Genomic DNA, 27220 nt, shown 5'->3' on the forward strand with positions numbered 1-27220 from the left:
TAGTTGAGTATGCAGTTGCTTTCTGTGGGTTTTGTGGTTGTCCTCGTCTAGTCGAAATTTGAATTTCTAGTTGACGCATATGCACGGCAGAGTTGACTCGGAATTTTATGTTTGTTTAAATTTCAAAACAGGGTTTTTTGATGGTTTATTCTCTCACAATCTGCTGTTTTACTACTTGTGTATTTGATCTGTGCATACTTATTTCCAATGCTTCGACGGGTTAGTAAAATCATGGTATATTGTGTTTTGGTTTTTCTCCAGTTTTCAGGACCTCGGTTGTATACGTTAGCAGAATCTAGGGCTGTTTGGGAATTTCTGGTAATTCTTATTGCCCTTGTAAAGGACTATGGTTGTGTCTCTTATCCTATTTGCGCTTTCCTCTTTCACAAGTTTCCCCCTATTGGGATGCTAGATGTGTTCTTGCTTTCTGTGGATCGTTTGTGTTCTCAAAATTTGGAGGGAATATGTGCTTTTCTCTTTTACAAGTTCCCCCCTATTGGCATGCTAGGTGTGTTCTTGATTTCTGTGGTTTATTTGTGTTCTCAAAATTTGGAGATAAGTTCTTCTTTCCTTTTTTTGAATGACAGTTCATCTTTGAATTGGAGTTCCGATTTGACATAGTAGTTGCGGTGGCTTGTGTGGATGCCGACTTGAGGCGTGGATCATATAATTAATAAATCACTGAAGAATCTGGGACAATTGTTAAAGGTGGAAAAGAGCGGTGGGTGAAAATACAGGCAATGCATTGGATATTTGCCTATGTTAGTTGACCAGTCCAAGAATAAGATAGAAACTGTCCATGAGGTAAGCCGACTTTGAAGATATGGCATCAAGTATGGACTGCAACAAAGAAGAGGCTATCAGAGCCAAGGAAATTGCTGAGAAGAAGATGCACAATAAAGATTTTGTGGGAGCTCGGAAGATTGCTCTCAAGGCTCAACAACTGTACCCAGAGCTAGATAACATCTCCCAGATGCTTACTGTGTGTGATGTACACTGTTCTGCTGAGAAGAAGTTCCTTCATTCGGAGATGGACTGGTATGGAATCCTTCAAGTCACTCAAACAGCTGATGAAGCATCCATAAAAAAGCAGTACCGGAAACTTGCCCTTCTGCTTCATCCCGACAAGAACAAGTTTGCTGGTGCAGAAGCTGCCTTTAAGCTGATCGGGGAAGCACAAAGGGTGCTTACAGATCAGCAAAAGCGAACTGTATATGACATGAAATGTAAACACTCTGTGAGAAGTGCTGCACCAAGGCAGCCACAGCAGCCGGTGAATAGAAACATATTTGTCACAAAACAACCTGGGACTCAGAACAATTTTACAAATACTACTTCCCAACAGTTTACAGGCTTGAACATGCACCAACAACAGCAGAACCAGAACCAGCCATGCTTCCCTAATGGTGAACAAACTTTCTGGACTCTTTGCCCATTTTGTGGTATTCGGTACCAGTATTACAGAAATGTTTTGAACAGGGCTCTGCGTTGTCAAAGTTGCATCAAGCCTTTCGTTGCCTATGACATGGATGCTCAGGGTCCCGCTGGAGGAGCCAACATGGGTCAATCTGCATCTGCTCAACTAAAAGAGGTACCTGGTCAGGGTGCTAAAGTGGGTTCACAAGGTACTACTGGGACTCCTGGTGTAGGGTTTCAGAGAACTTTTGGCACTGGGACCCAGGAACAACAGCATTTTCCAAAGACAGGAAGTACTTCAGATGTTGGGGAAGAAGGCAAGCCAAGGCCCAAGAACCAAGAGAAACCTGAGGAGTTAAAACCTTCAGGGAACATGGATAAAAAGAGACGAAGGAAATTAGATGAAGAGTCCAGTGAAAGCTTTGACACTGGAAGCAGCACTGACATGGAAGATGATGGTGCTCATCCAGCTGGGCAAAACCCTGGTTTCACTGGGGGCCGTTACCCTCGGAGATCCAGTAGGCAAAAGAATAATGTTACTTATAAAGAAGACATAAGTGATGATGATGACTTCTCAAGCCCTCCAAAAAGATCAAGGGCGAGTGGATCATTTCATGCCACAGAAGAGAAGAATAAGGATGCTGCTGCATCAGGAGGGTTGCCTAAAATTCATAGACCATCCACTTCTGATGCTGCTTTTCACAATGATGTGGAAATAGAAAACCCTCTTGATGAAAATTTACCAAATGAAAGGAATGAAACTGAGACATGCAAAGAAAATGGGAAAGAAGCGGATGTGATGGGTGACAATGAGGGAAGTTCCAAACTTGATGGTGATTCTAAATCAATTGAGAGCCCCAAGACCATGGCAGATCCCGAGTATTATGATTATCCCGATCCAGATTTCAGTAACTTTGACCAGTTAAGAGAGCTGGAAAAGTTTGATGTTGACCAGATTTGGGCTCTTTATGATACTTTAGATGCCATGCCTAGGTTCTATGCTCGCGTTCGGAAAGTTTATTCTCCTGGGTTCAAGATACGGATTACTTGGCTGGAGCCTGTTCCAGATGAAGAAGATGAGATTGCTTGGGTTGAGGAGGATTTGCCTTTTGCCATTGGTAGTTTCAAACACGGGAAGACTGAAGATACTCAAGATCAGCTTATGTTCTCTCATGTGATGATGTATGAGACAGGCAACCGTAGGGGTTCTTACAAGATATACCCCAGAAAGGGAGAAACTTGGGCACTCTTCAAGGACTGGGATATTAAATGGAACTCTGATCCAGAGAACCATCAGAAATATGAGTATGAATTTGTAGAAGTCCTTTCAGAATATTCTGAAGACTCTGGGATTAGCGTTGCGTACTTGGGTAAGATGAAAGGATTTGTCAGCCTGTTTAGGCAAATTACGAAGGAAGGGATTCATTCATTTCAAATACCTCCCAATGAATTATTGAGGTTCTCCCACAGGATACCTTCTTTCAGAATGACTGGTACGGAAAGAGATGATGTTCCAGAAGGATCTTATGAACTTGATCCTGCATCTCTTCCTACTGACATTGAAGTGTTTGCTCAAACTGAAGATGTGAAATTGGACAATGGAAGTAAGGGCTCATGTTCAAAGTTTTCCGAGGAGAATGCAAAACCCATGATGGAGTCTAGAGTTCCCGATACACAGAAAAATAGTTCGGATCTGAATGAGAAAAATGGATTGGAAACAAAGAATTCAGAAAACAGCAACCAGAATCCAGTGGAACTAAATGAAACCTTTAACAAATCCAATCAAGGGAATGCAAGTCATGGTGCAGATGAGGAGAAGACGCAGAAGCATCTGAACAATGTGAAAAATGGCAGCTTTGATGACTTCGCTAAAGCAGGTGTATCTACATGTCAGGATGATGAGGAGAGGTATATAGTGGTTGATGACACTATTTCGGACAACACAACTGAAGATCCTAGTTCTGCTCCTGCTTCGCCTTCAGAACCTGTTGAAATCCCAGAGACGGAATTCTATGACTTTACTGACAAATCCCCCGAAAAGTTCAAGACTGGTCAGATCTGGGCATTGTATGGTGAACATGATGGCATGCCTAAGTTCTATGGCAAAATAAAGAAAATTAAACGTGCACCAGATTTCAAGGTGTGTATCACATGGCTCGAAGCCTGTTTGCCAACAGATAGTATTGAGTGGACTAACAAGGATATGCCTGTCTGCTGTGGTTTATTTAAGTCTAGAGGTGATAGCGAATATGATAGCACCTCTACTTTTTCCCATCAGTTAGAAGCTAAACTTTCTAGTAAGAACAGATATGCCATCTACCCTAGGAAAGGTGAGGTTTGGGCATTGTACAAGAACTGGGATGTCAAATGGACAGTTTCCAATCTGCCTGACTGCAAGTATGATGTAGTAGAAATCCTTGAGCGTAATACTTTGGGAACAAAAGTGCAGTTCTTGGTCCTGGTGGATGGTTATAAGACGGTTTACAAGGCTGCAAAGAAAAGAGGGTCAACCGTCACCTTGGAGATCCCACACAGAGAATTGCTTAGGTTCTCTCATCAGGTTCCTGCGTTCCAGCTGACGGAGGAGAAAAATGGCAGCTTGAGAGGCTGTTGGGAGCTTGATCCTGCATCATTGCCATTCCCCTAAATTTGTTTGAATTAAAATATGAGACGGTAAGTCTTATCCAGGGCATGTCCCTGGTTCATTCAGTGTCACTTGTAGCCTGTATCTTCCACCCTAATGCTTGTGAAATTTTGAATGGTTTTTCAAAGATCAGCTTCTGACCTTTCACATTTTGGACCGGTGGCTGATACTACCTGTCAACCCAGCTGATAGTGCTGGATGCAGAGAGCTTTCCATAGTTGCTCCTTGAAGTGTGCATAGTCTAACGATGAATGGTTCTCTCTTTTTTTTTTTTTTTTGGGGGTGGGGGTGGGGTTGGGTGTAGTGTCGAGAGGTAACACAGAGGGGATCGTTATACTGGTTTTCAAATGTACCTTGCATCATCTTCATGTTTTGTAGGTATTTTGTGGTGGGACCAATTGTTTAATGTTGTTTTGCCCCCATTATTGTTAACATCGGATGTTTATGTGACATCTTCTGTAATCAATCTTCTTGTCTCACTCTATTTTGCGTCCTAAAGTTCACTTATCAAAGTAGAAAATCCGTGGTAGCATACTGGTTTTGCTTAGTTTTTACCATCAGTCTATTCTGAAAGTCTCAACTGAATTGTGGGGGGCTGGGGGCTGGGGGCTGGGGGCTGGGCGGGGGGTTATTTTTTCTTTTTTATAAGCACTGAGGTCTTGAATGAAGTCCTATGATGTCCACCCACTGAATAGGGTCACCTTGTCAGTTTAGTTTCTGAGTCTTACCTGCTTGTCCAGATATAAAGTGGGATGCTGCCTACTTGAAACTCTGATACGATTTCCCATGAAAGATGGAAGGAACTGTTCATGTTCCTATGGCTGAGTTGGGAACCTTTACTTCTCTGTTTTGCATAGCCTGCCAAGGAGCAGAGAGGAAGAGGGACCTAAGACGACCAATCCTCTCTCATCCCCCCCCCCCCCCTACCCCCCAAAAAAAAATGCACTGAAGATCTTTAGGATGTTGTTACTTGGTGTTTCTTTTTCTTCTCTACATAGAGGAAGCTGTACCAGAAATTGGATTACACAAGCATACAGGTATGCATGTATTACTCCGCCACCCCTCCTTTTTGTGATTTGGTTATGCTGAAGTCTTGATGACTGTCTTGGAATTCAAGTTAGTTGTTGAGGCATTGTTCTACATTTACAATTTCTTTAATGTGGAGTTTTATTTAAATTCGGATTTTTGTAACTATTAATGTTGGTTTCATATTTTGCTGCAATTGTTAGAAGAAGATTCTCAGCTGTATTGTTGAGTGAATTTTTGTTTTATTTTATGGGGTGTAGATCCAGAATACTATACCTTGGAAGGTTGTTAGCGAATCCAAATATAAATATCATGTGGCTGCCCAGGTAGTATCTAATTGGTTGGAAATGTTATCCACATCATCATTCTATATTTAAGTTAAATTTGAATGAGATTTCAATGTTTTCATTTGTTTATAATGCTACAATTATCATTTGAAGAAAAATAAAATAAAATCATTTTTGGCAATATTTAAAGAATAAGGAAAGGTGAGGATGGAGTGAGGGAGATACAGGATAAAACCCAAAAAGCCTTGGACATGGTGAGTTATGAAATTTAGTTTGGAGGGTAAAATTCCCCATTAACCTGTAAAAGTCAATTAAAATAGGTGTCTTGTAAACATCATGGATTTTGTCAAAGTTGAATCCTCTTTCTTCTCAATAAATGTCATTACATCTTTACTGAAAAAGTTGAACCCCCTCTAATTCTTCTCATTAAATGTCATTACAACTTTATCTTCAGTTCTTTACAGAATTCTCATCACCATGAATCGGTGAAGAGAATATAGATCCAGGAAAGCGAATTAATTTTGGTGAGGCAATAATTCTTGTCTTCTTGAGTGCATTAGAGAGAGAGAGAGAGAGAGGTTATGATCGGTCGAGACTGATATCAATCTGATGCCGATGCACTTGTAAAAGGTATTAAAAACTCGTTTAAAAAGAAAAAAGCGTTCAATTCTGCCCGATTTTGGGTGATACCAATATCAATCTGTTACACTGAAATTGAGATAACAAACCATGGAGGGATCACTTGCATGTAAAAATCCTCTGCAGTACTGGTGGGATGGCGATGCACATCCGGCAGCATAGCAGAGGCGATCCTGATCCGGTGATGATAAATGACCGTTCCACTGCTATTTAGAGAGTGAAAGGGGCATTGATCTAGTTTATATAAAATAGATGTGAGGCACGATGTCCTCAGCTTAATAACTATCAGATCAAACTCAACTGAGTCCTATTTTGCATTTTGAAAGTAGTTTTTCATTAGACTATTAAGACCATACAACAAGAAGGTAGAAACCAATGACCCACAAGAAGTGGCTAATAATCTATGGAACTTGCCCAGTACAACCCCCAACCATGGATTTAGTAATAGGTATCGGATTGGTTGTTATCCGTCGATACCAATTTTTACTAATTTTAATTAAGTTTTTGATTCTTTATGTTATTGATTGTAATGCTGATCTGGATTGGTATCAGATATATATTAACTACTAAATCCATGTTCCTGTTGTTAATTGCTCTCTGTAATCCTGATTTGGCAAATGAAATGGATGATAGCACTTGCCCATGTTCTTACCAAATCGTTACTCTTAAGAACTCTTGAAAGTCTGTCTTTTTTTAAATAAGGTCTATATATTAAAGCTTGATCAGCACGAGTTATCTGAATTACAAATCTCAGATAGCCATGGGGTGGAAGATTGCCATGAAATCCCGCATGCAACGGACAAGCCTTTCCGTTGGAAGTCTCTCAATTTATGAAGAAGCTTTGCTGTCTTGGAGAATTTTTTTTTTTCCCACCAAGGGTGAATGGAGAATTTCTTCATTCAAGGTGATTTAATGCTTTAAATGGACTTTTGTAATAATGAATGTTATCATCAATTTCTGCCCCTATTTCAAAAGTTTGAAATAGTTTTTTTGGTTTTTTGGTGGGGAATTCAATTAGAGAATCAAATCCCATGGATTAAGAGACATGGGCATTTGGAGATAAAGAGATTTTCTCTTCACTGTGGGTACTCGAAAAATCACTCCTTTTTGTTGTGAGTCTATGGGCTTTGAGAATAGACAAGGATGATGATGATGCATAGCTAACATATTGAGGATTGAAAGGATTCAACCAATCTATTCCAATAATTTGAGTGTTTTTACATTAACAACATGCACACACATCTACAAACGTGCGCGACTGTTTGCTTTTACACATGCACACTGTACACATGGATCATTATCCTCTCAAGTTCCCTGTCCAGTATAGTTGTCCGGTTCCTCTCATAGGGGGGAGGAAATTATGACCTAACCCCCTGCCCGAACACACTACCCGAGTGAGGTTAAGTCGTCATTTTCACCCCCCTATGAGAGGAACCGGACAACCGTACCGGACAGGGAACCTGAGAGGAAAAAAATTCCGGTACACATGGTTAATACATAAGATTAAAATGTTTATTTTAGGGAGTCTATTCATAAATTTCTACTTACTACATACAAATTCAGCAAGAGATCAAGGGACAAGGAAAAATATCTCTCTCTATCCTCCGGAGTAGTTGAGAAAATAATATAGTGACAGGGATGATGGCGAGAACTTAAGCATCGGGACATCAGTGTCTATTATTATAGTTACAAATTAAAATTTGTTAACAAGTAGGTAGGGCATTTGGTCTAGTGGTATGATTCTCGCTTTGGGTGCGAGAGGTCCCGAGTTCGATTCTCGGAATGCCCCTTTTTTTGTGTATTTTTCAAGTACAATTAAGAATTGATAGGTATCTGGACTAGTATACACACATGCACGAACACAATTTGTGCATGCGGCATGCCTAGATGGCTACAAGTAAAATCATGAAATTCAATTTATCATGGTTTTGGAATGTCTTTTTTTTTTTGTTTTTTGGGTAAGATGGTTTTGGAATGTCTTACATCTCATAATACTCATAATAGTGAAAAGATTCACAACATTACTACCGAAACCATCTTGTTAGATATCATTACAGTTTTTCTCCCTTTTTCTATAAGGATCAGAACCGTTTAGGAACCGGTACCGTACCATCTTGTTGATAATTGGGACTGGGACCTAGGTTTGGTCTCGTTAATTAAATGGGACGGTACTGGGATTGGCACCTTTGGTATCGATACTGGTACAAACCTGTCTCAAATACCAGGAACTGTCCCAACCATGGTTCGTGATCTTGGTATCGGTTGGATAGGATCGGATCGGGATCACCCAAACTCGGGTAAATATGACACTTTTGTCCCTGTTTTCTTGGTAAAAAACTAATTTTTTTTATATTTTTACCCATGTCTGTATAGCTGGATCGGATCGGTATCAGGATCGGTCTCGATCGATCCGATCCAATACCTCAAACCAAGGTCCCAATTGACAACCTTAGATTCATGGCCGAAGTGGAATCCCTAAAGATAGGTTTAGGCATACCTAGATCCATGGCCAAAGTAGAATCCCTGCACGAACATCGTCTCTCCACTACAATAGCGGTCAATCTTGTCTACCTCTTCTCTCCTCACTTTAGATTTTACATGTCGAGCACTTAAATGAACTAGTGCCGACTATATATAGAGTGAGGGTAAGGACCAACCCTATAAAAAGATGATAAAGTTTCCATATGTTTCCTTTTCCATTAAAGGATAATTAAGTTAAGTCCACGTTTGCACGATAATTCATACCAATTAAGATATGTCAAATCTTAGTCCAATATTTCATATGTGATCATTTTTCACTATTGGACTAAGTTAGCCAACTCCACAGCAATCAACACTTACCAATCCAATTTTAAAAAACAATAAGATCACTACTAACCCACCCAAAAGGAAACCTTACGGGGTATGTTAGCATCTCTGTTTATCTCTTTCCTCACATTACATTATTACAATGAATGATACTGTTTTGTCAAACCTTATTAGTGCACTATTTTATGCTGCTCGCTCAGATAAATCCTCTCCCCCCCCCCCCCCCATTCCTCAAATCACAAACCTAGGTTTTGTGAAGATTAATGTCACACTTGCAACCCAATTTGCAATTTTTGACCAAAAAAAAGAAAGGACAAAAGTTTTTAAACTAAATGGGGCATTCTGAGAATTGATGATAGTGTTTTGTTACACCTTATTAGTGCACTATTTTATGCCGCTCGCTCAGAGCCTCCTTCTCAAATAATAATAATAATAATAATAAGGGAAAATTATATTTACCACCCCTTTGAATCTATTAAGTCTATCACCCCTGAAAATTCATCTATTTCAAAAACCTCCCTTGTATTTTGAAAAAACCTTACAACCGTACTCCTTACCGTTAGATTAGAATAGTTAAGTGATGATGTCATCGCCCAAATTTAATCTAAATACCCATATTACCTTTAATAAAACCTCATTCCTTATTTACCCTCACTTGGAATAAAGTAATATTACTTTTTTACCCCCAAAACATCATCTTCTCAAAATGAAAAATAGAAAAATCTTCATGGCCTCTAAACAACCGAGAGAACCTCTGCCTCGATTCCCATCTCCGATCAATCGACGTCACCATCGCCAACCATTCCCATCACCGACGTTGCCATCTCGGAAAAAATTTTGCTGCTACACTTATAGCAGGAATGTTCCTGCTACAAGGCTAGCAGCCAAGTAAATGGAATAATTCACTTCCCCTTTGGATTCATAAATACCTTCCTAAGTTTTTATATTTTCTAAAATACCCCTTAAGATTCTATTTCCTTGGCTCCCAGCCATGTAGCAGCGAAATTTCGTTCCGCCATCACCATCGTCGAGGACCTCCTGTCCCTGCTACTCTTCCTCTCAAAGCCGCCACCCCTCCCCTACTTGCTACTCCTCCTGTCTCCGTGAGTGCCCCACCATTACCTGCAACTCCTCCGGTTAGTCTCTCAGTCCCGCCTCTAGCTGCAGCTCCTCTGGTTAGCTTCTCTGTCCCGCCACTACCTACAATTCCTTCTATAAGCCCAAGTGTCCCACCAGTTACTAGCAAACCTGAAAATGGTGTTTGACGCAACCATGACTTGAACCCAGAAATTGAGGTTGCATCCTCAAGAGGAACATGAAGGGGAACAGAAGGGATTAAGGCATGTGGGTTATCGTTGTAATGGTAAGATTGGATTAATGGAGATGGGTTTGAAAATTTTTCTCTCTCGCCATTGGTATTGAAGGTTGGAGGTACGTTCATGTTGATCCCACAACCATTGTCGGGATTCTCCTCTCTTTGATGGAGAGATTGTTGTTGGTTGCTTTGGAAATAGACATTGTTGTTTTCTTGAGTAGAGTTGGAGTAACCGCCCAAGAAATCTTCAAGCTTCGGTCCTTCTTGATTAGGATTAGTTGCAGTAGTCATGTTGTTCTCGTATCTCCAATCTATGATAATAATAAAAAAAACCCATTCCAAGTAACAGGTTTATTTAGATATCTCAAAACCATAAATAGAAAGAAAAAATGACACAAAAATGAAGAAGACGACTTCCTTTCTGCAGCTTAGAACAAGCACAAACAGCAGAAGAAGCTTGTGAGAAATGGACATGAAGGGGGCTGGGAGAAAAAGAAAAAAAAAAGTACTCCAGAACAGAGCCTAATAGATTCATTCTACTTGTAGCCCTTCATAGTACCTCCTCCAGTAGAACGCCTGAAAGCATCCAAAACACAAAGAAAACCAGCAGAACGCAAAGACAACCTTTATTATTTCCTCCTTACCAAATGTAAAACAAACGAACCCAGTTCACCCACAGGCCACAACCCTCTTTACCAAAAAAACAAAAAGAAATTAAAAGAAGAAGGGGAAGAGGAAGGAAATAGGAGGAAAAAAAAAAGGAAGAAAACTAAGGCGATCAGGGTTAGCTTGAGCTCCTCACCTGCAATTGTAGTAAAAGCATATCGTCTGGAGGAAGGGACACTGTTCTGCTCTAGTGCCTCATAGCTTATGTAACGGCTGGCTGCTAGAATACGACGATTGATCTCTGTGTCCATTTCAAACTCGTTAGCATCAAGGCACTCTCCGATCGAGCATACGCATATAGAAGAAAAATGATACAGTGGCAGGTGCGGCCTGCGTGAATGGGGTTGCAGAGGGGTGGGGGCAGGTGGAGGAAGTAGAAGAAGAAGAAAAAAGGATTCAAACTACAGGGGTGTTAAACGTAATTTAAACAAAATGGTTTATATTAACTGGGGCATTTCGAGAATTGAACTCGGGACCTCTCGCACCCTAAGCGAGAATCATACCACTAGACCAAATGCCCGAATGTGTTTCCACATTTTGGTTTTTAAAATAATATTGTCAATTATCAATTGTCAACTTGTATGAACTCTAAAACCATAAGTAGAGAGGACACGCGAACCTTATCGAATTTTTATCCTCTGCTGTCCGGGCAGCGTTGCCCGGACAGCAGAGTGCTGTTCCCTCACATGGGTGCAAAATGACGATTTAATCACCCCTCGGGCAATATGTTTGGGCAGGGTGGTTAAATCGTCATTTCATGCCACGTGAGGGGACAACAGCGGACAGCAGAGGATAACGATTCTAGATTTCGAATCAGAATCTGCCGTTTCCACAACAACTGGAGGAGGGCTGAATACCAAATCTTGAATCTCCTTAACTGAATCCTCCAAACTCGTTTCCTGTCTTTCTTTCTTTCACTCCCACAATGTATGGAATTCGGTTGTAGATGGTAATGATTCCCAAGACTCAAAAGCTCCGACACTCGGTCTCCCTCCACCTCCTCCTCTTCCGGTAATGATCCATTATCCCTTTTCCTTTTTTTTTTTATCGCTAAAAAGGATTCTGTTACTAAATTTCTGAATCCCACAAAACCTTGAGATTTCCTCTTTTAGTGAACATTTTTGTTAAAGGTTAACGAAACACAAGCGCGAAATTGGAAGATGGAAATGACGATGAGTTGCAGAAATTACAGAGTATTGTTTACCATTGATGATACCATTCCAATTGATAGCTTCTTGACTGAAACCCGATTGTTAAATCTTGGTAATGAAACCTAAATAGTGGATAATCAGGTCTATGATGAAGAAATGGCCCAATTGGTAAATGGGTGTAACGATGACATGTTTGCTGAGAGTGATAGGCAAGGAACGGGTAGAACCCGAGTATTGATTGATGTTGATGCTCATGATGATGGGTCTGAAAGAGGAATAGGAGATGATGGATTTGAGCTAGAGAAAGGGCAGCTCAGTCCTCCCAACAATCAAGCAGAGAAGGACTGTGTAGTGGAATTTGATGCATCAATTGACGACTATCATAGTACCTATCTTTCCTAAGAATTATGATGCTATTTATGTTGTGAGTGTTAATATACATTGTTGTGGCGCTTACTTAAGTGCTCAAGCTTTCGAGATAAGGGATTGTAACATGGTATCAGAGCTAAGAGGTCGTATGTAATCCTTTACACAGATCTTGATAAGTTGTTTAAAGCACATTACATCTGGGAGTTGATTCCACATTCCTTAGAATTAACTTTCATTTGAAGGTGGATAAAGAGGAATCAACTTACTTTCATGTTATTTTATCAATGTGGTTTCACCATTGGTTGTTTTTTTCTAATAAATATTTCCATTGGGTTTAGTTTCTTCATTTAACTGTGAAGAAATTCATAGTTGCCATTAAATACTTCCATTGACACTGTTATTTTGGTATAACTACTGCATTTTCTAGTTTTGTAGCACTGAAAAATGATTTGGGGCAAATAGAATGCCAAGATTCATTTTCAGTTTGGAGACTTGCAGAGTAGAAATTTCTTAGAAAAGTGAGCATTCTCTTGCATGAGTCAAGCCACATCGAGACTGAGCTAGTCCCTTTGACCAAGCTCTGTACCACTCGGGAAGGACCACTTCTGTAAAGCTCCAGAATACATGAATCTGAGATCTTAATGATCACTTAGAATACCAAGTGATTCTGTTATTCAACAATTTTCTCGTTTATAGATCATGATGGATTTGTCCTTCTTGGTGCAAAGCTCTGAAGATACTTCATTAAATGTTTTCACTTTCTGGATATACAATTAACTTGGTTCAAGTTCACTCTGATTATGAGTTTATCTTAAAGAAAATTGTGTTTTTTTTATTTAGTTACTATTACTATTATCATCCGAAGAATTAAAAGTTCGTTTATTTTGGTTTTCCATCTCCTCTGAGCACATTGCTAAGTCGTGACATTTTCATACACTACATCTTTTTGGCAAGTTTCCTGTATTTTCTGAAAGGTGAGTTATAATTTTTGAAAATTGTGCAAACCATTGAGCTGATCTTTTTTTCTGGAACTTGAACGACTTGAACCTGTCTTTAAAGAGTTCTTAATGAAACTGAGTTTCTGAATATTGTTTTAAAAACCAGAATGACTGGCGTAGGGAGTCTTTCTCCCACAATTTTGTTTTGATAAAAAAGTTGTTGCTCTGCTCTTTGCATGGAGAGAGTTATTCCTTGTGGAATCAAGGTGTGATTGGTGTGAATCCAATCAACATCTTGCGGTGGAAAACCCGAGTTCTATTGTTCTTCATTAAGGTACCATTCTGGTTTTCAGATTCTCTGCAGTCTTTCCATTATTGTTTCCTAGGATACCTCAGCCATATCGCTATTTTAACTGAGATCTACATTGTTGATGTTGATTCTATTTACATAATCCTTCAACTGACAGTGTCCTCTTTCATTACATGTTTTCTAATTTCAATTCTGCTGGTTATTTCACACAATCCTACCTCGAGTGGGATTGATCCTTGTGACCTTAAATGCTGAAATCGACATAGTCTATATGATATTCTGTTGGGTCTGAAATTAATAACCCATTGTGATATCCTATTGGCCTAATAAAACCTGTAACCTGATCATTGTTCTGATCTTTAGTTTGATTGATTTACCCATATCCTAGTGGCACTAGGAATCCTCCATACTCAGATCCAGACATTGGATCAAGCTTAGATTTTCAGCAAGACATATACCCTCTAATAGTAGAACTCGACCAGGCTTCCAGTCTGATCTGATTGCCTGATTTCATTCCATTTATTTCCTCCCTATTCTAGAATTTTATGTCTCTATTTTTAGTACTGGTTTAACCCTTATATCATAACTACATTAACTGGTATTAGAGCTATGGTAAAGAACAATTCAAGAACTTCCAGACCCACCTCTTGATCCTTATAGTAGGATAGTAGCATCGTTGAGATGTCACAATAGTTTTAACTTTAGATCAAAAGAACATGAATGATAGAATGAATGATTGAACGATAACATTGGGGAATGGAATTGTTGCCCCTACACAAGATAGTTTTGCACCTTTTGAAGGTGAAGCAAGGCATCCAACACAGTCTACAACTAAACAAAGTGAAAGCCTAGTGCCCGAGGCTCCCGCTATTGCAGGGTCTGGGAGGGGCAAATATACACAGCCTTACCCCTTACTTCGTAGGAGAGGTTGTTTCCAAGTTTTGAACTCATAACCAACAGGTTGCAATATTGCAACTTAACCATTGCATCAAGGCTCACCCACTAACTACTGTAATCCGAGGTTCATGGATAGAGATCCACAGAGGGTCTACACACCCCAAGCAACTTTTGAAGACCACATGCAAGCATATTTTAATGGTTGTGATGGTGCATCCCAACGACACTTTGATGACACACCGAAGATCAAGCTCGGACTAAGAAATACTGTGGGAAACATGATCCACAGATATTTTTGGATTGGGTGGCAATCTTGAATGATTATTATTAAGATATGTACTTTCGTATTTGCTGTTATAGTGATTGTGTTGGTAGTGTTGAGTGGGTGTTGATCAGGATAGGGGGAGTGTCCCTATCGTAGTCTAAGTTAAGTCTTACCTATGTTAGAGTTAGGTTTGTTTATTGTTTCTTTAGTTATTTATTATTAGATTGCAATTAGGTTTGGACTCTTAGTTGATTCCTACTAAGAGTCAACTTACTGTTTTATAAATAATGGATGAAGCTCATGATAGGATCATCTGTTCTTTTCTTCCTCTACAGGTCCTGTAAAGCTAGATTTTGTCACATGGTATCAGAGCAATGAAGAAGAAGAAGGAAAAAAAAAAAAAAAAAAAACTAGGGTTTATTGGCGTATCTATCGATGGTTTGTGATATTCTGTTTCTACGTCTGCTTGTTTGCGTAGATAGTTGGATTTCAAGATGTTTCTTACTAGGACTGACTCTCTCCTGAAAGGCGACTATAACAAGTTGAAGACGCCATTGAGGCTATCAAGTTGCTTCGACTGTTATTGGGGTGAAGACGAAGGAATGCATTGTGCTTGCTGTCACTGAACGAATCACTACAACTTCGCAAGGGAAACTCAAGCTGCATAATTATATCATCTTTTAGTGTAAGACCTCCACTTGTTGGGGCCTCATTTATTTTCCTCACAATTTTCAACTTTAAAGTCTTAGAAGTAATTGTGATTATTTTCCTGACACTCTTCGGTATCTTGATGCAGGCATCGTCTCTTTGTGGATCATGTTAAGAGGAATAGCTCCACAATATAGTTAAGAAAAGACAGGAATCAATTTCACCCTGTAACTAAATGTAAATAGTTCCCCTCCCCTCCTCCCAAGAAGAACCTCATCTATTTTTCTTTTTATTTTAGTTGTATATTTAGGTTTCAAGGTAAGATGTTCAAATCTCCTTTTGATTGAGCAATTTGTGGTGTTTAACTTTGGAAACCACATTCTAAACAGTTAGCTGTGGCTTACCAATATAATGTGTGTTTATGATAGATTCTACAGATTATTTAGTTCAGTTCAAAAGAGAACTTAAGGTTGTGTTTGCTTTGCATTCTGGTTCAAGAATATTGTAAAAAAATATTGTTTGATATATGTTCCATTCTAAAATTCTTGGAATGTAGCCAAGAATGCAGCCCATTCTCGAATGGGATATTTTTCTATTCCATGTTCTCATTCTCCAATTCGATTCTTGAGTCACTCCTCCCGAGGGTTGATATCATCGCTACTTTTTCTTTTTCCTACAATGCACGCTTCCTTCTCCCAAGGCTTGACATCATCGCTGTTTTTTCTTTTTTCTGCAATACGCACTTCTTTCTCGCTTCATCAATTTCTTGTATTTGGATCCTTCCTCTTCCTCTTCCTCACACATCCCCCTTGAGCACTCACAATATCCTCACCGATGGCTTCTTCTCATCAATGCACTGTGTAGACATTGAATTTTGTCACCCCCTCGACGATGATGACAACAGGACACGAACAGACATCGATATCTCTTTCAAGGACTTCTGTCCGTACATTTGAGCCAAATCACCCTGACATCCCTGAAATGACTTATAAGACCTTTTTACCAAATGCTGAAGAAGGTACTGCTCACCTTCCCTAACCACGACAATCCCACTAACCGGTTAACGGGACATGGGGATCTAGGGGGCAGGCAGTCCCCCGACAGAAAATTTTATGAAGAGTCAAAAGGGAGAAAAAAAACCTTTGAAAAGCCCAAAGAAAGAAGCCTAAAAGGCCCAAAAAGAGCCCAGAAACCCATTTTTAGCCAAAAGTCACTGGGCCGTGGTAGGCTCCCACGGCAAAGTGACAAAATTTCACATTACCGTGGGAGCCTGCGACGTCACCAGGATGACATCACCCACGGCGCCGTGATTCCTCGGTCCCCTCCCTATAAATAGGAGGGTCCCCCTCCCCCAAAAGAAAAGCAAGAGAGAGGGAAGGAGACCCTCCCCCCAGCTCCGTTTTAGAGCATTCTTAGCTCCCATTTTCCCTTTTTTTGTCCCTTTGTAGTGTAGGGAATCACACTGGCGATATCGATGGGTAGATCCGTCAATTACCCCGCTTAATGAGTGATCCCTATCAACCCCAGGTTAAGTCGTTACTCCATCTACATACGGGTAACAAAAAACCACCTCTCCTAGCCGTTACATCATCTGCATACGGGTAACGAAAAACACCTTTTCCCAGTCGTTATTCTATCTGTATACAAATAACGAAGAATCTTTTTTATAGTCGTTGCACTGCCCGAAGTCTAAGTAACAAAACTCATCTCATATAGTCCTTACTTTGTTCGACAAGAGAGAAGCAAGTCGATCATCCGTCTCCATCTGAGCCGTGGGACATCGTATATTTCGTATTTAGTATATTTTTCATTTATTTCTTAACAGGTATTTGTCTCTTTCCTTTTTATTATTTTTACATAATGTAGACAATTAAAGTAACTCACTTTAGTGTACATATTAAATGATTTTTTTTTCTTTGTCATGATTAGTGCATCACAATTTAGCCTTGTTTGTTTGTATATGATATATTATTAAGGGAGAGTATTTGAAAACAAGCATCTAGTAGAAAGACCGATTTAACCGGACGAGGTGGGTGCCTAACACCTTCCCACTCTCGTAACCTGACTAATTACCTTGAATCTCTGACCAGACCGTATGGAATCACGTAGCTCTTTCCGCTAATCCCGGATGGGGCTACACCCACTGGGTCCTAAGCCCTAATCCTAGGTGGCGACTCTATTTTTATGAAGCGTGATCTCAATCCCATGATGATGTATCAAAATGATACGTCGTTATTCATCAAAGGGTAAACCTTGTCGACATAAGGTTGAGCAACCCTCGTCCCGAGGACCGCGGTACTTACACACTGTTTTGTTTTCCCTCGCCCTCTATGCTCAGATGGTTCTGGTTCTTGTTTAACAATATTGTTTTCTTTAGGTGAAAATGCCACTGCCGTCACCTGACATTTGCATGGTGGGTGGTGGGAGTTTACTCTGTGAACTACCAAAGGTTTCTGCCGTTTCAATGCCTCCTTATCGAAGGATTCTACTGTTTCCGATGAGTTTCTAGCGATTAATGACTTTCTACCAGTTAACGACGATTCTTCTTTTTCAATGAGGGAAAGGGTTAAATCTTCACATGGCAGCTTCCTTCTCTTTCGGCGTTGAGAGTCTCAAGCATTGACTCCAAAGAGCTGTAGAACCATCAATAGAGGCAATAAGAAGGAAACGGATGCAGGGGTCGAAAGCTCCATTAGTTTATTGTAATCACTTACTGATTCAGGGCTCGGAAGCTCCATTAGTTTATTGTAATCACTTACTGATTCAGGGCTCGGAAGCTCCGTTTACAAGTTGTAGTTCTTTGTGCGCTCCATCTCTGGTGGTAATACCATTGTTATACATGCCAACCCTGATGATTCTGTCAAGTTTGTTCATCAACAAATTCACAAGATCACCGGGGTTCCCATCATGGAGCAACATTTGAAATACCGAGGCAAGCAATTGCAGTAGCAGCAAGCAGTTGAAATGGTAACAATCGATCGTTCGGTGTTGCATCCAGAACGATGTTCGTTTTCAGGTCGTCAGACAGATGAGAAGCACCAAGTATTCTCATACTTGGCAAGTTGTCAATGATTTGGTCTTTCATATGCTGGCTCTATAGAGCGGAGACACCCAGTCAAGATAGATGAGTGTTGATGTTCTGCAATTTTTTTCCGGCCACAACATTGGGTAGTGAAGTTTTGCCCATGAGTTGTTTGATGAAATGTCTAGAGCATTCTCTAATTAAGAATGCACTTTAGTCAAATATGTATCTAAACAATGTTCCTATTTTCATTAAGAACACTGAGAATGCACATTCTCAAAATGGGAATGTATACCAAACACAGCCTAAAAGATCTTGCTGAGACAAGTAACAAAGCCAGACCAACATAAAGAAATAAAATGATACATTTTTACAAACCATGTCCTCCACTTACCCAGAAGAGGTAAACCCCCCCCCCCCCCACCCCCAAAACAAGAAAAAAAAGCCTGAATAAAATCCTGCACAGCCAGTGGTGAAGGCTTCCCACTTGTTCACTTCTGAAAGAACATTTGCAGCCTATAGCCCCTTTAACCAGATGATTGTACAGGAACTTTTCACAACAGAATATATATCTATGTTCAAAACAGAGACATGAAATTGGGAAAAGTTCCGACTACTTTCTTGGCTTCACTTCTCAAATTTGTAACTATAAGATAAGTTAAACCAAATAGTGAGGTTCCATAGGCAATGAAAGACACCAAATAACTTGCACAGATAGGAGGCTCTCATGCAGCTGATCATCACATGTAATTGAAGATCTTCTCATTCTATTTTATCAGTGGTTTAACTTTTTGAATCTTCTATGTATAAACATGAACTTGTAAGGTACAGGGTGATTAACCTCATTTCTCTTATCAGGCTAGACTAGGGTTGTCTGAGTCACCTGAGCTCGCCAAGCATAAATATGAAGACACAGGGAGTTAAGGGTCATCATAATTCCAAAACCCAAAAATGATGAAAGCAGGATGGAATATACTGGATTCAAGTGAAGCTGCAAGCAGAAAAGTTATGAAAAAGGATTATTTATCACCCCAGAAAAAATACATGCACACAAAAGAACAAAGAAAATAACAAATTACTGGATTTCCTCATAACAAATAAAGGAAGGGCGTGATAGGGATTTTGTTCATGACAGTTGGAATACATCACAACTTGCCACGCTGGAAAAAATGGGCTGGCTCCATGTCATAGAGGACCCCACACCTATCTCATCAGTCAACATCCAAACCAAGGCAGGTAGGGGAAGTGCCTCAAAAGGGAGTTCATGTTCTCATAAAAATACAGAAATGCCATCAGATGCAATCAAAATGAAAAGGCGTTCTTGTAATTATATGAAACTTTGAATTCAACTTTCAATCTTGTCCATCCAGATCGGCCACATGGGAAGAAAACATGACCTTTTGACAAAATCAAACACCACTAATAGGTTGTTCCATTTATGTTTCTGCCATCATAAAATATTTTATTCACCAAGTTAAGAGACTTTTAGCAGGTACAACAGAAGAAGGGCATGCTAATAAAAAGTGCACTTAGGAAAACAATTATACACAGAAGTAGGGCATGCCATCTTCATTCAAATAAGAGAAATGGGGGGGAGATAATCATTGGATAAAGGATCGATTTGCCAAAACCTACTCATCCTGGTGAACCCAACATCAATTGCCAACGATTGGAACCCAGAAAAGTGAAATAGGTCTCCAAGTATCCATAATAAAACTTTTTTGTCATTCCACTGAATATAAAAATATTTACAGAGACTTCCCAAGAGAAACCAGGTTTAAATAATGAGATCATTAGCCAGACGTAGCATCAAGTTAAAAGCAAAGCTGTTCAGTGCAAATGCCAAAGCCAAGGTACAGTATTGTAAGTTGTTACTAATAGCACTAAACTTAGGTTTTGTAGAAGACATTAACTCAACCAGCAGAGAAACTATTTACATAACAAATGAATAATGAAATCATAAAATGGGAGTTAAAAGAGACACTTACCAGAGAATAGAAAAGGTGGAGAGTTACAGCCACAATTACAAATTCAAGAGCTGCATATGTCCATGCATGCTCTTTGCTTGCTGCATACAAAATAAGAAAATTATATTTTTAATTACAAACATGTTGAAATATTTTTAAAATAATTTAAGAGGACCCGCCGGGGGGGGGGGGGGGGAAGAGATGCTGGAGGTAAACCATCACTAGAAAAAGGACAACTGAAGTTTCTTTTTTTTTTTTTTTTTGTGGATCAACTATACCAAGGATGACTGCGAAAATCGATCCCATAATACCAAGAGTGAATGAAAATGGTGCTGCAATCAATAATGCTTGAGTTTTCATTCCACCAACCTACAAAAAATCGAGGACAAGGAAAAAGATAAATCAACTTATACATCAATTATGGTGACACAAGAAAGCAAATATGATTAAATAGTGTGAAATAATGCCTTTTAAAGCTTCATAAGCTCGGAAGTGAATTTTCATGCACTGGTGCAGAAGGTAGAATGGCCCATTTCCATGTGATCTACTCTTGGATGCATGGGCAAAGCCAGTACTAGCAAGCCTTCTCTAAAAGATTCTATTAACTGCTTCTTGTTTCTTTATTTTGAAATTTCTCCTTTCATTAGTTTTCTTCTCATCCAAGTTACAGCTTTACCCTAAAGGGATGGTTAGCTAACCCAAAACCCAAAGAAGCCTGCATAATATTTTTCTATTTTAATGGAAGTTCGAACAATTGCTCTGTGACAACTTGTTTCGGAAGAAAAACCTCCTCCATGGTGGAATTCCATTGTAGATTCTTCATTTATTGGTGAGACGCTGCAAAAAAGGAAGTCCTACCCTCACCCCTTTGTTGATATTCATTCTCATTCCAATTTTAGCTTTCCCACTACAAGTTTATGCTTGTGGAAGTGGAATTAGAAAATAGGCCATAACTATAAATTACGAAAAGCAGGGCAAGGGGGAGTGATATTTTAAAGCCCTAGACAACCCTCCATTCAAAGCGCCTTGTTCCTTGTACATGACTTACATGCTAACTTGTTAGGGGTGGCCTGTCTCTTTGCATCCCAACAGGGAGCTTTTAAGCCCAAAACCTCTTTGCTGTAATCCTAAACATTGTATCGATACAATAATGTCTTTTCCAAGAGAAGGAAACTGCAAACCATCAAGAAAATTTTGAATAGAAAGCTACAACTGCCAAAAATAAGAGTGAGTGAAGGTGAATGACATTTCACTTTTACTCCTTACAAACTGTAAGCTTCACCCATTCAAAAAACCTAACTAGCTTTGCTCGATTGATATTTGATAATCATAAAGTACATTTGCTTTTGAGTTTTGACGGATATAAATGATACGGCAACACTTTTTCAGCATATCTTCATTTGCCCTCCTTTTTTTCTGTTGGATAAATGGCTTCGCAGAAGGATAAAACTGCATTCCAGTCAAATCTCTAAAACATAGGACATTTCACAATTTACTTTTGAGACTAGGGACAACAGAAATCTTCAACAGAAGTTACAAAGCTGATTCTAGATTTTTTCTCATAAGTTGGTTGGCATACCAGCAGTTGCTCAAGGAAGAAGAAATAACATATTGTGCTAATCAAGACAAGCACCACTAAGTCCTTCCAGTCACTGCACCAACCAAATACCAAACCAAAGCGTCAAACAAGGGAAGTGAAAGTAAAAGCAAGTTGATCAATGAGTAAAGGAATTGAATGATATCGTCTAGCCTGGTTAGGATGTCTGGCTTTCATCCAAGAGACCTGGGTTCTAATCCTTTGGCGACAAATTTTTTCGAACCCATGAAAGAAATTGCAACTCACTCATCATAAAAAACACCAAATAGAAACCTATATGACTGTGTCATGTCACAGTGAGTTTAGAACACTGAGTAAGATAACTTTTGTGATAGAAAGGTCAACTCAGACTAATTTGGCTGAATTTAAGATTAACTCGTACCAGTTTCAGACAGACACTACAATTTGACTGAAACTTAAGCTTTATTACGATGATCAAAATTACAGTAAAGTCGAAAACCACTTGACTATAAATTCTCTCACCTTGTTGACTGTGAATTTGAACTCTGCCTAATATTCTCTCGCCTGTGAGCCCTTGGAACAGAACTCTGTACCCTAAGCAAAGTTACAGGTAGGTTGAGAACCTCTTGCCCACAGATATCACACTTGTTATTTCCTTTGATGCTGAACCACTTCACCGCACATTCTTCGTGTGTAAGTCTTAAAGCACCTTTACAACTACACTCAGTTTTGAGTGTATTTCCCCCTTCAGACAATTCAATTAAACAGATCCTGCAAACTGCTTCCTCTTCAGGAATCTCTTCGTCTTTATCTTCCATATGAACGGGAGTTATTTGGCCTGAACAGATAGAAAAGAAAGATGTAGAAGATTAAAGACAAGAATGAAAATTTCAAGATGACAATAAATTAACAGTTAGATCATCATCCATATTCGAGATTACATCCCATTTCTTCTAAATTCAAATGCAGAATGGACATGGGGCATAAGGACAAGAGTGCTGCAATAAAACGAAGTTAGGAAAGCTTGTGAATGGTGACTTACCAGTGCAATTTTATCACCACAAATTCTTGAAGTGTGCAAAACTGCCAATTAACTCGTGAAGTTCATCCGAGTATATGATGACTATGATAGTAAATCATTGTTTTTGTCCATGTTCATGAACGGTTTTTAGTTTACATAAACCAACAAAATGTAACAACTCAAAGAAATCAGAAATTGTCATGCAAAACCTAATATGGAACTCCTAAGCCTAACCAAGACATCCCAATTATTGACCAATAAGCCTGAAAACATCTTACACGGGTTGATTTCTTAATAATGATTTGAAAATAGTATTGCAGTATATATGTACAAGGGGTTTTTAATTAAAAGGAAAAATCAAAATAACATTGCATGTGTGTGCATATGTATATATATATATACCATCAGCACAATCTACTTGCACATGCTCCTTTCGGGTGGCAAAGGACATAGATCTCACAATGACAACATTTCGCCGTGGAACTGACAAGGATCTTGAGACCTTGACTGTAACTTCCCCTTTCTGCACAGATTGACCAATAAATGCAATTTAGCTATTTTCTTTTGCAATATTATTAAAACAAACAAACATACTACTAGTTGAAGAATTAACATTGGGAACTTTTCAAATAGTAAAAGAAACCCTCATTTAATTGTCAAAAATTAAAATAAAGTTCCACAACTTTGACTCAAAAAGTGAAGCACATCATTACAACATTTCATAGAACCAAAAGGATCACCAGTAAACTTACACATGATTTCTGCTGCTCAACCCATTTTCTTGCTGTAGTGGATGTAGAAACTGAAGGTGACAAATTCGATGCCGGTGTAACAGGGAGGGAAACACATCTGTTCCAAAAGGGTTCTGCAGAAGAATTGGCCATATCAGAGCTCTCAGGAACAGATGTGGGGTCTGGATTCAGGAGGGATCTTCTCTCGCCTTCAGGTGCAGCTGCCTTGAGCTTGAAGCTTATCCCCCTCAGAAAGCTTCTTGGAGATAAACCACCTTTGAAGGAATTTCGAGACTGCAGGAGACCCTTGCTATTGCCAAAACCTACTAATCGAGGTGGTATTTGAAGTGAAAGATCTAACCTCCTCTCACTGGGTCCTGAAAGCATAACCTTTTTGTTCGTAGAATCCATTAGTTGGTGACCCTCCTGCATATATGAGAATTCCAGGATTACCTCCACCAGTTTGGAAGGTAAAAATCTAGAAACACATAACAAGCAGGAAATGCACCAGATGTTGGCATCAACAGTATACAAAGCATAGAGACCAAATGAGAGAGCATGGAAGTACAGGGATACATCCATTCAGGCAACCATTTGTTCCACACTCTTCAAGTATGAAAACTTGTCAAAGTGAAGAAAGGCTGTAGTAGATAGGCTTTCCATGGAGATGCAGTAAAGTGAGAAGTCGGCCCTGAGTAAAGAACGAGGTTTTTATGAAATCAAACATAATAACCTATAAAAGGGGAAAATTTTCTCCCAGATGCAGGGTCAGCAGACCAAACTTGGCCACCACGTTGAATATTAGCTTGAAATCCTTGACAAGCCTCATCCCAAGCTGTTTGAAGCTGTGGTATTTTTCTTTCTCGTTGACAAAAATCTGTCACCCAATGAATTAGCATTGAACATCTCAATAAGAATCTCCATTACAAACCTGAAGAAAATCAACCTCACATCCAGTCCTTCAGGGTATGGTACCCACCTGTTGTACCAATTTCAGAATTGTGGCCCAGCATAGTAGGCAATGCAGCCCTTCCTCTTTCTTTTGACAGTATGGTTAAGCCCCTACTCAAACCCTCAAGATCTCTTTCTGACAAAAACTGGTACCATACTCCCATACACAGAGACTTTTGTATTTCTCCTACTTAAAATATGAAAATGGACAGTTGCATCCCTGTTATGACCCCCCATACAATGAAATTCAAAACCACCAGATTTTAATCACCACTTAAAACTGTCTGGAGCACACATCTAACATGTTTTGAGAACTTAGAAACCCAATACATCAGTTTACCACTAGCAAAACTGTCTCTCCAAAAATATATTTGGAGTAATTGTCACAGAAATATATGTACTCTACTCTGCATGGGAGAGTAACTGCAAAATCAGGGAAACAAAACTGTTTAAGTGCAGCTAATGTAAACTCGGTTATGGATTATTTGGGTAATTCTACACTACTTCAGCTTTTCAGCTTCAGTTCATCCAAATTCTTCAAATGGAAAAATAAACATTCCATCACTGGATAAATATAGACTAAATGGATCTACAACCCAACTATATGCTCTTAACAAATTCAAACCAAACATAACTTGTTACCCTAAATTTCAGATATACATACTTAAAATCAACAAAAAAGAGATCACACAAGTAAAAATTGGCTTCATAAAATACAATCCATACTGAATCAACAGACATGTGATATGAATAAAAACTTAATTTCTTTTTCTTTTTTGCTTGTAGAGTATCATTAAAAAAAAAAAAGGACACGCATGCATGCAGATATAGATTTTTATAATTACAACAGAAATAACTACAATCAAGCATAAAGCCCTCAACCAGAAAAGGGGGAAAAAAAGACGGTAGAAGTATCAAATCAACTAAAAAGACAGTCAGCGAAATTCCTGTGGGAAAAGGGGGGGGGGGGGTTTGGGGAATTGAATACCAACAAGTACTTGACTAACGAAGAACTCCAACTAAGTACAAGATCAATTGTAAGGAAATTACAGGACATCATTATCAGCAAAAGGACAATGATTTCCACTCCTTACCTGTAAAAAACCAAACAATTGAAGAATCTATGGGAATTAATGCCATTCCAGTTAAAGCTCAAAATAAATCAATATGGCATAATAAAATTAAAAGCAACCGGAAGGGAAATAATAAGCTTCTCTCTCTCTCTCTCTCTCTTTCTGAAACATGAAAACCATTGGAATGAAAGGAAAAAAACACAGACGAGAGAAACCACCTCTTGAGACCTTGCTTCTTCGACTCCAATTCCATCAGAGCCCGAATCGTGTTGCATTCTTCCCCTATCACTCTATCAGTCGCTTCCAGAGACGAATTGTTTCGAAGTACAGATATAAATTAACGAGAAGAACAGGAGCAGGGGAAGGGAGAAATGACTCCTCTCTCGCTCTCTCTCTCTCTCTCTCTCTCTCTCTCTCTCTCTCTCGCTGCAATTCTCCGAATTTACAAGAAGAAGCAAACGACAGTGATCTCTCTGCTGCACAGTGCAGACAGCAGACTGGAGGTGCGGACTACTGAGTCACAATTAATGTTATGACATCATCGATTCTCATGTGAGGTTCATCTGCATGGAATAATTGTCCTTAAATTATTATTTATTTTTTTTTTCTTTTTTTTTTATGAGAATTTGATTGGGGGTAGTGGTGGGACCCTTCACAAGTGGAGCAATGTTGTGTCTAATCCCATCTACCACGTCTCACTCTAAAACTGGGCCCTCATATGAGGAGGCTTCTAAGTGCAGCCCATGTTGTCGTACGATAACCATTTTCATACGGCCTTAGTTATACATTGACGGGTCTCACTCTTGAATTTTATACGACTTAGGCTGTACAAGCTATTGCTTCGTCTGTAAAGTAAAACTCCATCCTAAACTTATCTCTCTCTTCATTTTTTTCTATCTTTATTATTATTTTTTTTTTTTTTTTTTTTTCAGATTATCTTACACGTAACAGACTCCTCACATCATCACACGTGAAGATCACTTTGAGTTCAGGGTTTTAATAATCAATATTGATATCTGTCCATATCGAAAATTTTATAATTTTATCTTTGTCCGTACTGATCTATTGATACGGATCAACCAGGAATCGGTATCAGTCTCGACCGATATTGAACGAATCGATCTATTCGATACCGATTCCTCAAACCATGCTTGGATTACCATACATATATTACCTTTCCATTTTATAAATCTGGGCCGCCTCCTCCTACTATTGTTTTTTTTTCCCCTTTTTTTATGTGATAATATTTTTAAGGAGAAATGTGTTTGTGATTTAAATTTGTAACCTTATTTTGTTTACCTCTTTAGCAATGGGTGAAGGCGTGAGGTGATCCGATAATAAATTGTTAAATTTTTTTATTAATTTTTTACTTAGCCGTCCCTACGCCTTAATTCTGGGGCATGTGAAATGACCACCACACCCCTTGGAACCGTGGAAATGATTAGTGGTGATCATTTCGCACACCCTGGTGTCAAGGCACAAGGCTGGCGTGTCTGGCGCGACAGTAAACTACCTTTC

The 27220-nt window shown here is 39.2% G+C and overlaps 2 protein-coding genes, 1 long non-coding RNA gene and 2 other non-coding genes across 8 annotated transcripts; 2 read left to right on the top strand and 3 right to left on the bottom strand.

The window, feature by feature from the left end:
• Positions 1–261: 261 nt before the first annotated feature.
• On the top strand, positions 262–4286 carry LOC122667810. Its single transcript, XM_043864247.1, has 2 exons — positions 262–318; positions 588–4286. The coding sequence occupies exon 2, from the start codon at positions 824–826 to the stop codon at positions 4061–4063; it is 3240 nt and encodes a 1079-aa protein (XP_043720182.1). The 5' UTR covers positions 262–318; positions 588–823; the 3' UTR covers positions 4064–4286.
• A 3443-nt stretch (positions 4287–7729) lies between these two features.
• TRNAP-UGG lies at positions 7730–7801 on the top strand. Its single transcript has one exon. It is a non-coding gene; the product is annotated as a tRNA-Pro (tRNA).
• A 2425-nt stretch (positions 7802–10226) lies between these two features.
• On the bottom strand, positions 10227–10757 carry LOC122669797. The gene is made up of 2 exons (XR_006334083.1): positions 10695–10757; positions 10227–10446 (listed from the first exon to the last, which is right to left on the bottom strand). It is a non-coding gene; the product is annotated as an uncharacterized LOC122669797 (long non-coding RNA).
• Positions 10758–11249: 492 nt separating this feature from the next.
• TRNAP-AGG lies at positions 11250–11321 on the bottom strand. Its single transcript has one exon. It is a non-coding gene; the product is annotated as a tRNA-Pro (tRNA).
• Positions 11322–19119: 7798 nt separating this feature from the next.
• On the bottom strand, positions 19120–26029 carry LOC122668000. Of its 4 annotated transcripts, none has more exons than XM_043864512.1 (8): positions 25921–26029; positions 23700–24104; positions 23350–23470; positions 22449–22764; positions 21948–22020; positions 20647–20737; positions 20390–20469; positions 19120–19392 (listed from the first exon to the last, which is right to left on the bottom strand). In XM_043864512.1, exons 1-8 carry the CDS (start codon positions 25975–25977, stop codon positions 19261–19263), a joined length of 1275 nt encoding a protein of 424 aa, XP_043720447.1. In that variant the 5' UTR covers positions 25978–26029; the 3' UTR covers positions 19120–19260. The 4 variants fall into 4 exon arrangements, with proteins under 4 accessions (XP_043720447.1, XP_043720446.1, XP_043720449.1 ...); XM_043864511.1 differs by having other exon boundaries at positions 23350–23473; positions 23697–24104; XM_043864514.1 differs by having other exon boundaries at positions 19260–19392; positions 20606–20737; positions 23350–23473; positions 23697–24104.
• Between the last annotated feature and the right edge of the window lie 1191 nt (positions 26030–27220).

This window comes from Telopea speciosissima, chromosome 7 (genome assembly GCF_018873765.1).
Source record: "Telopea speciosissima isolate NSW1024214 ecotype Mountain lineage chromosome 7, Tspe_v1, whole genome shotgun sequence".
NCBI classification, from domain to species: domain Eukaryota; kingdom Viridiplantae; phylum Streptophyta; class Magnoliopsida; order Proteales; family Proteaceae; genus Telopea; species Telopea speciosissima.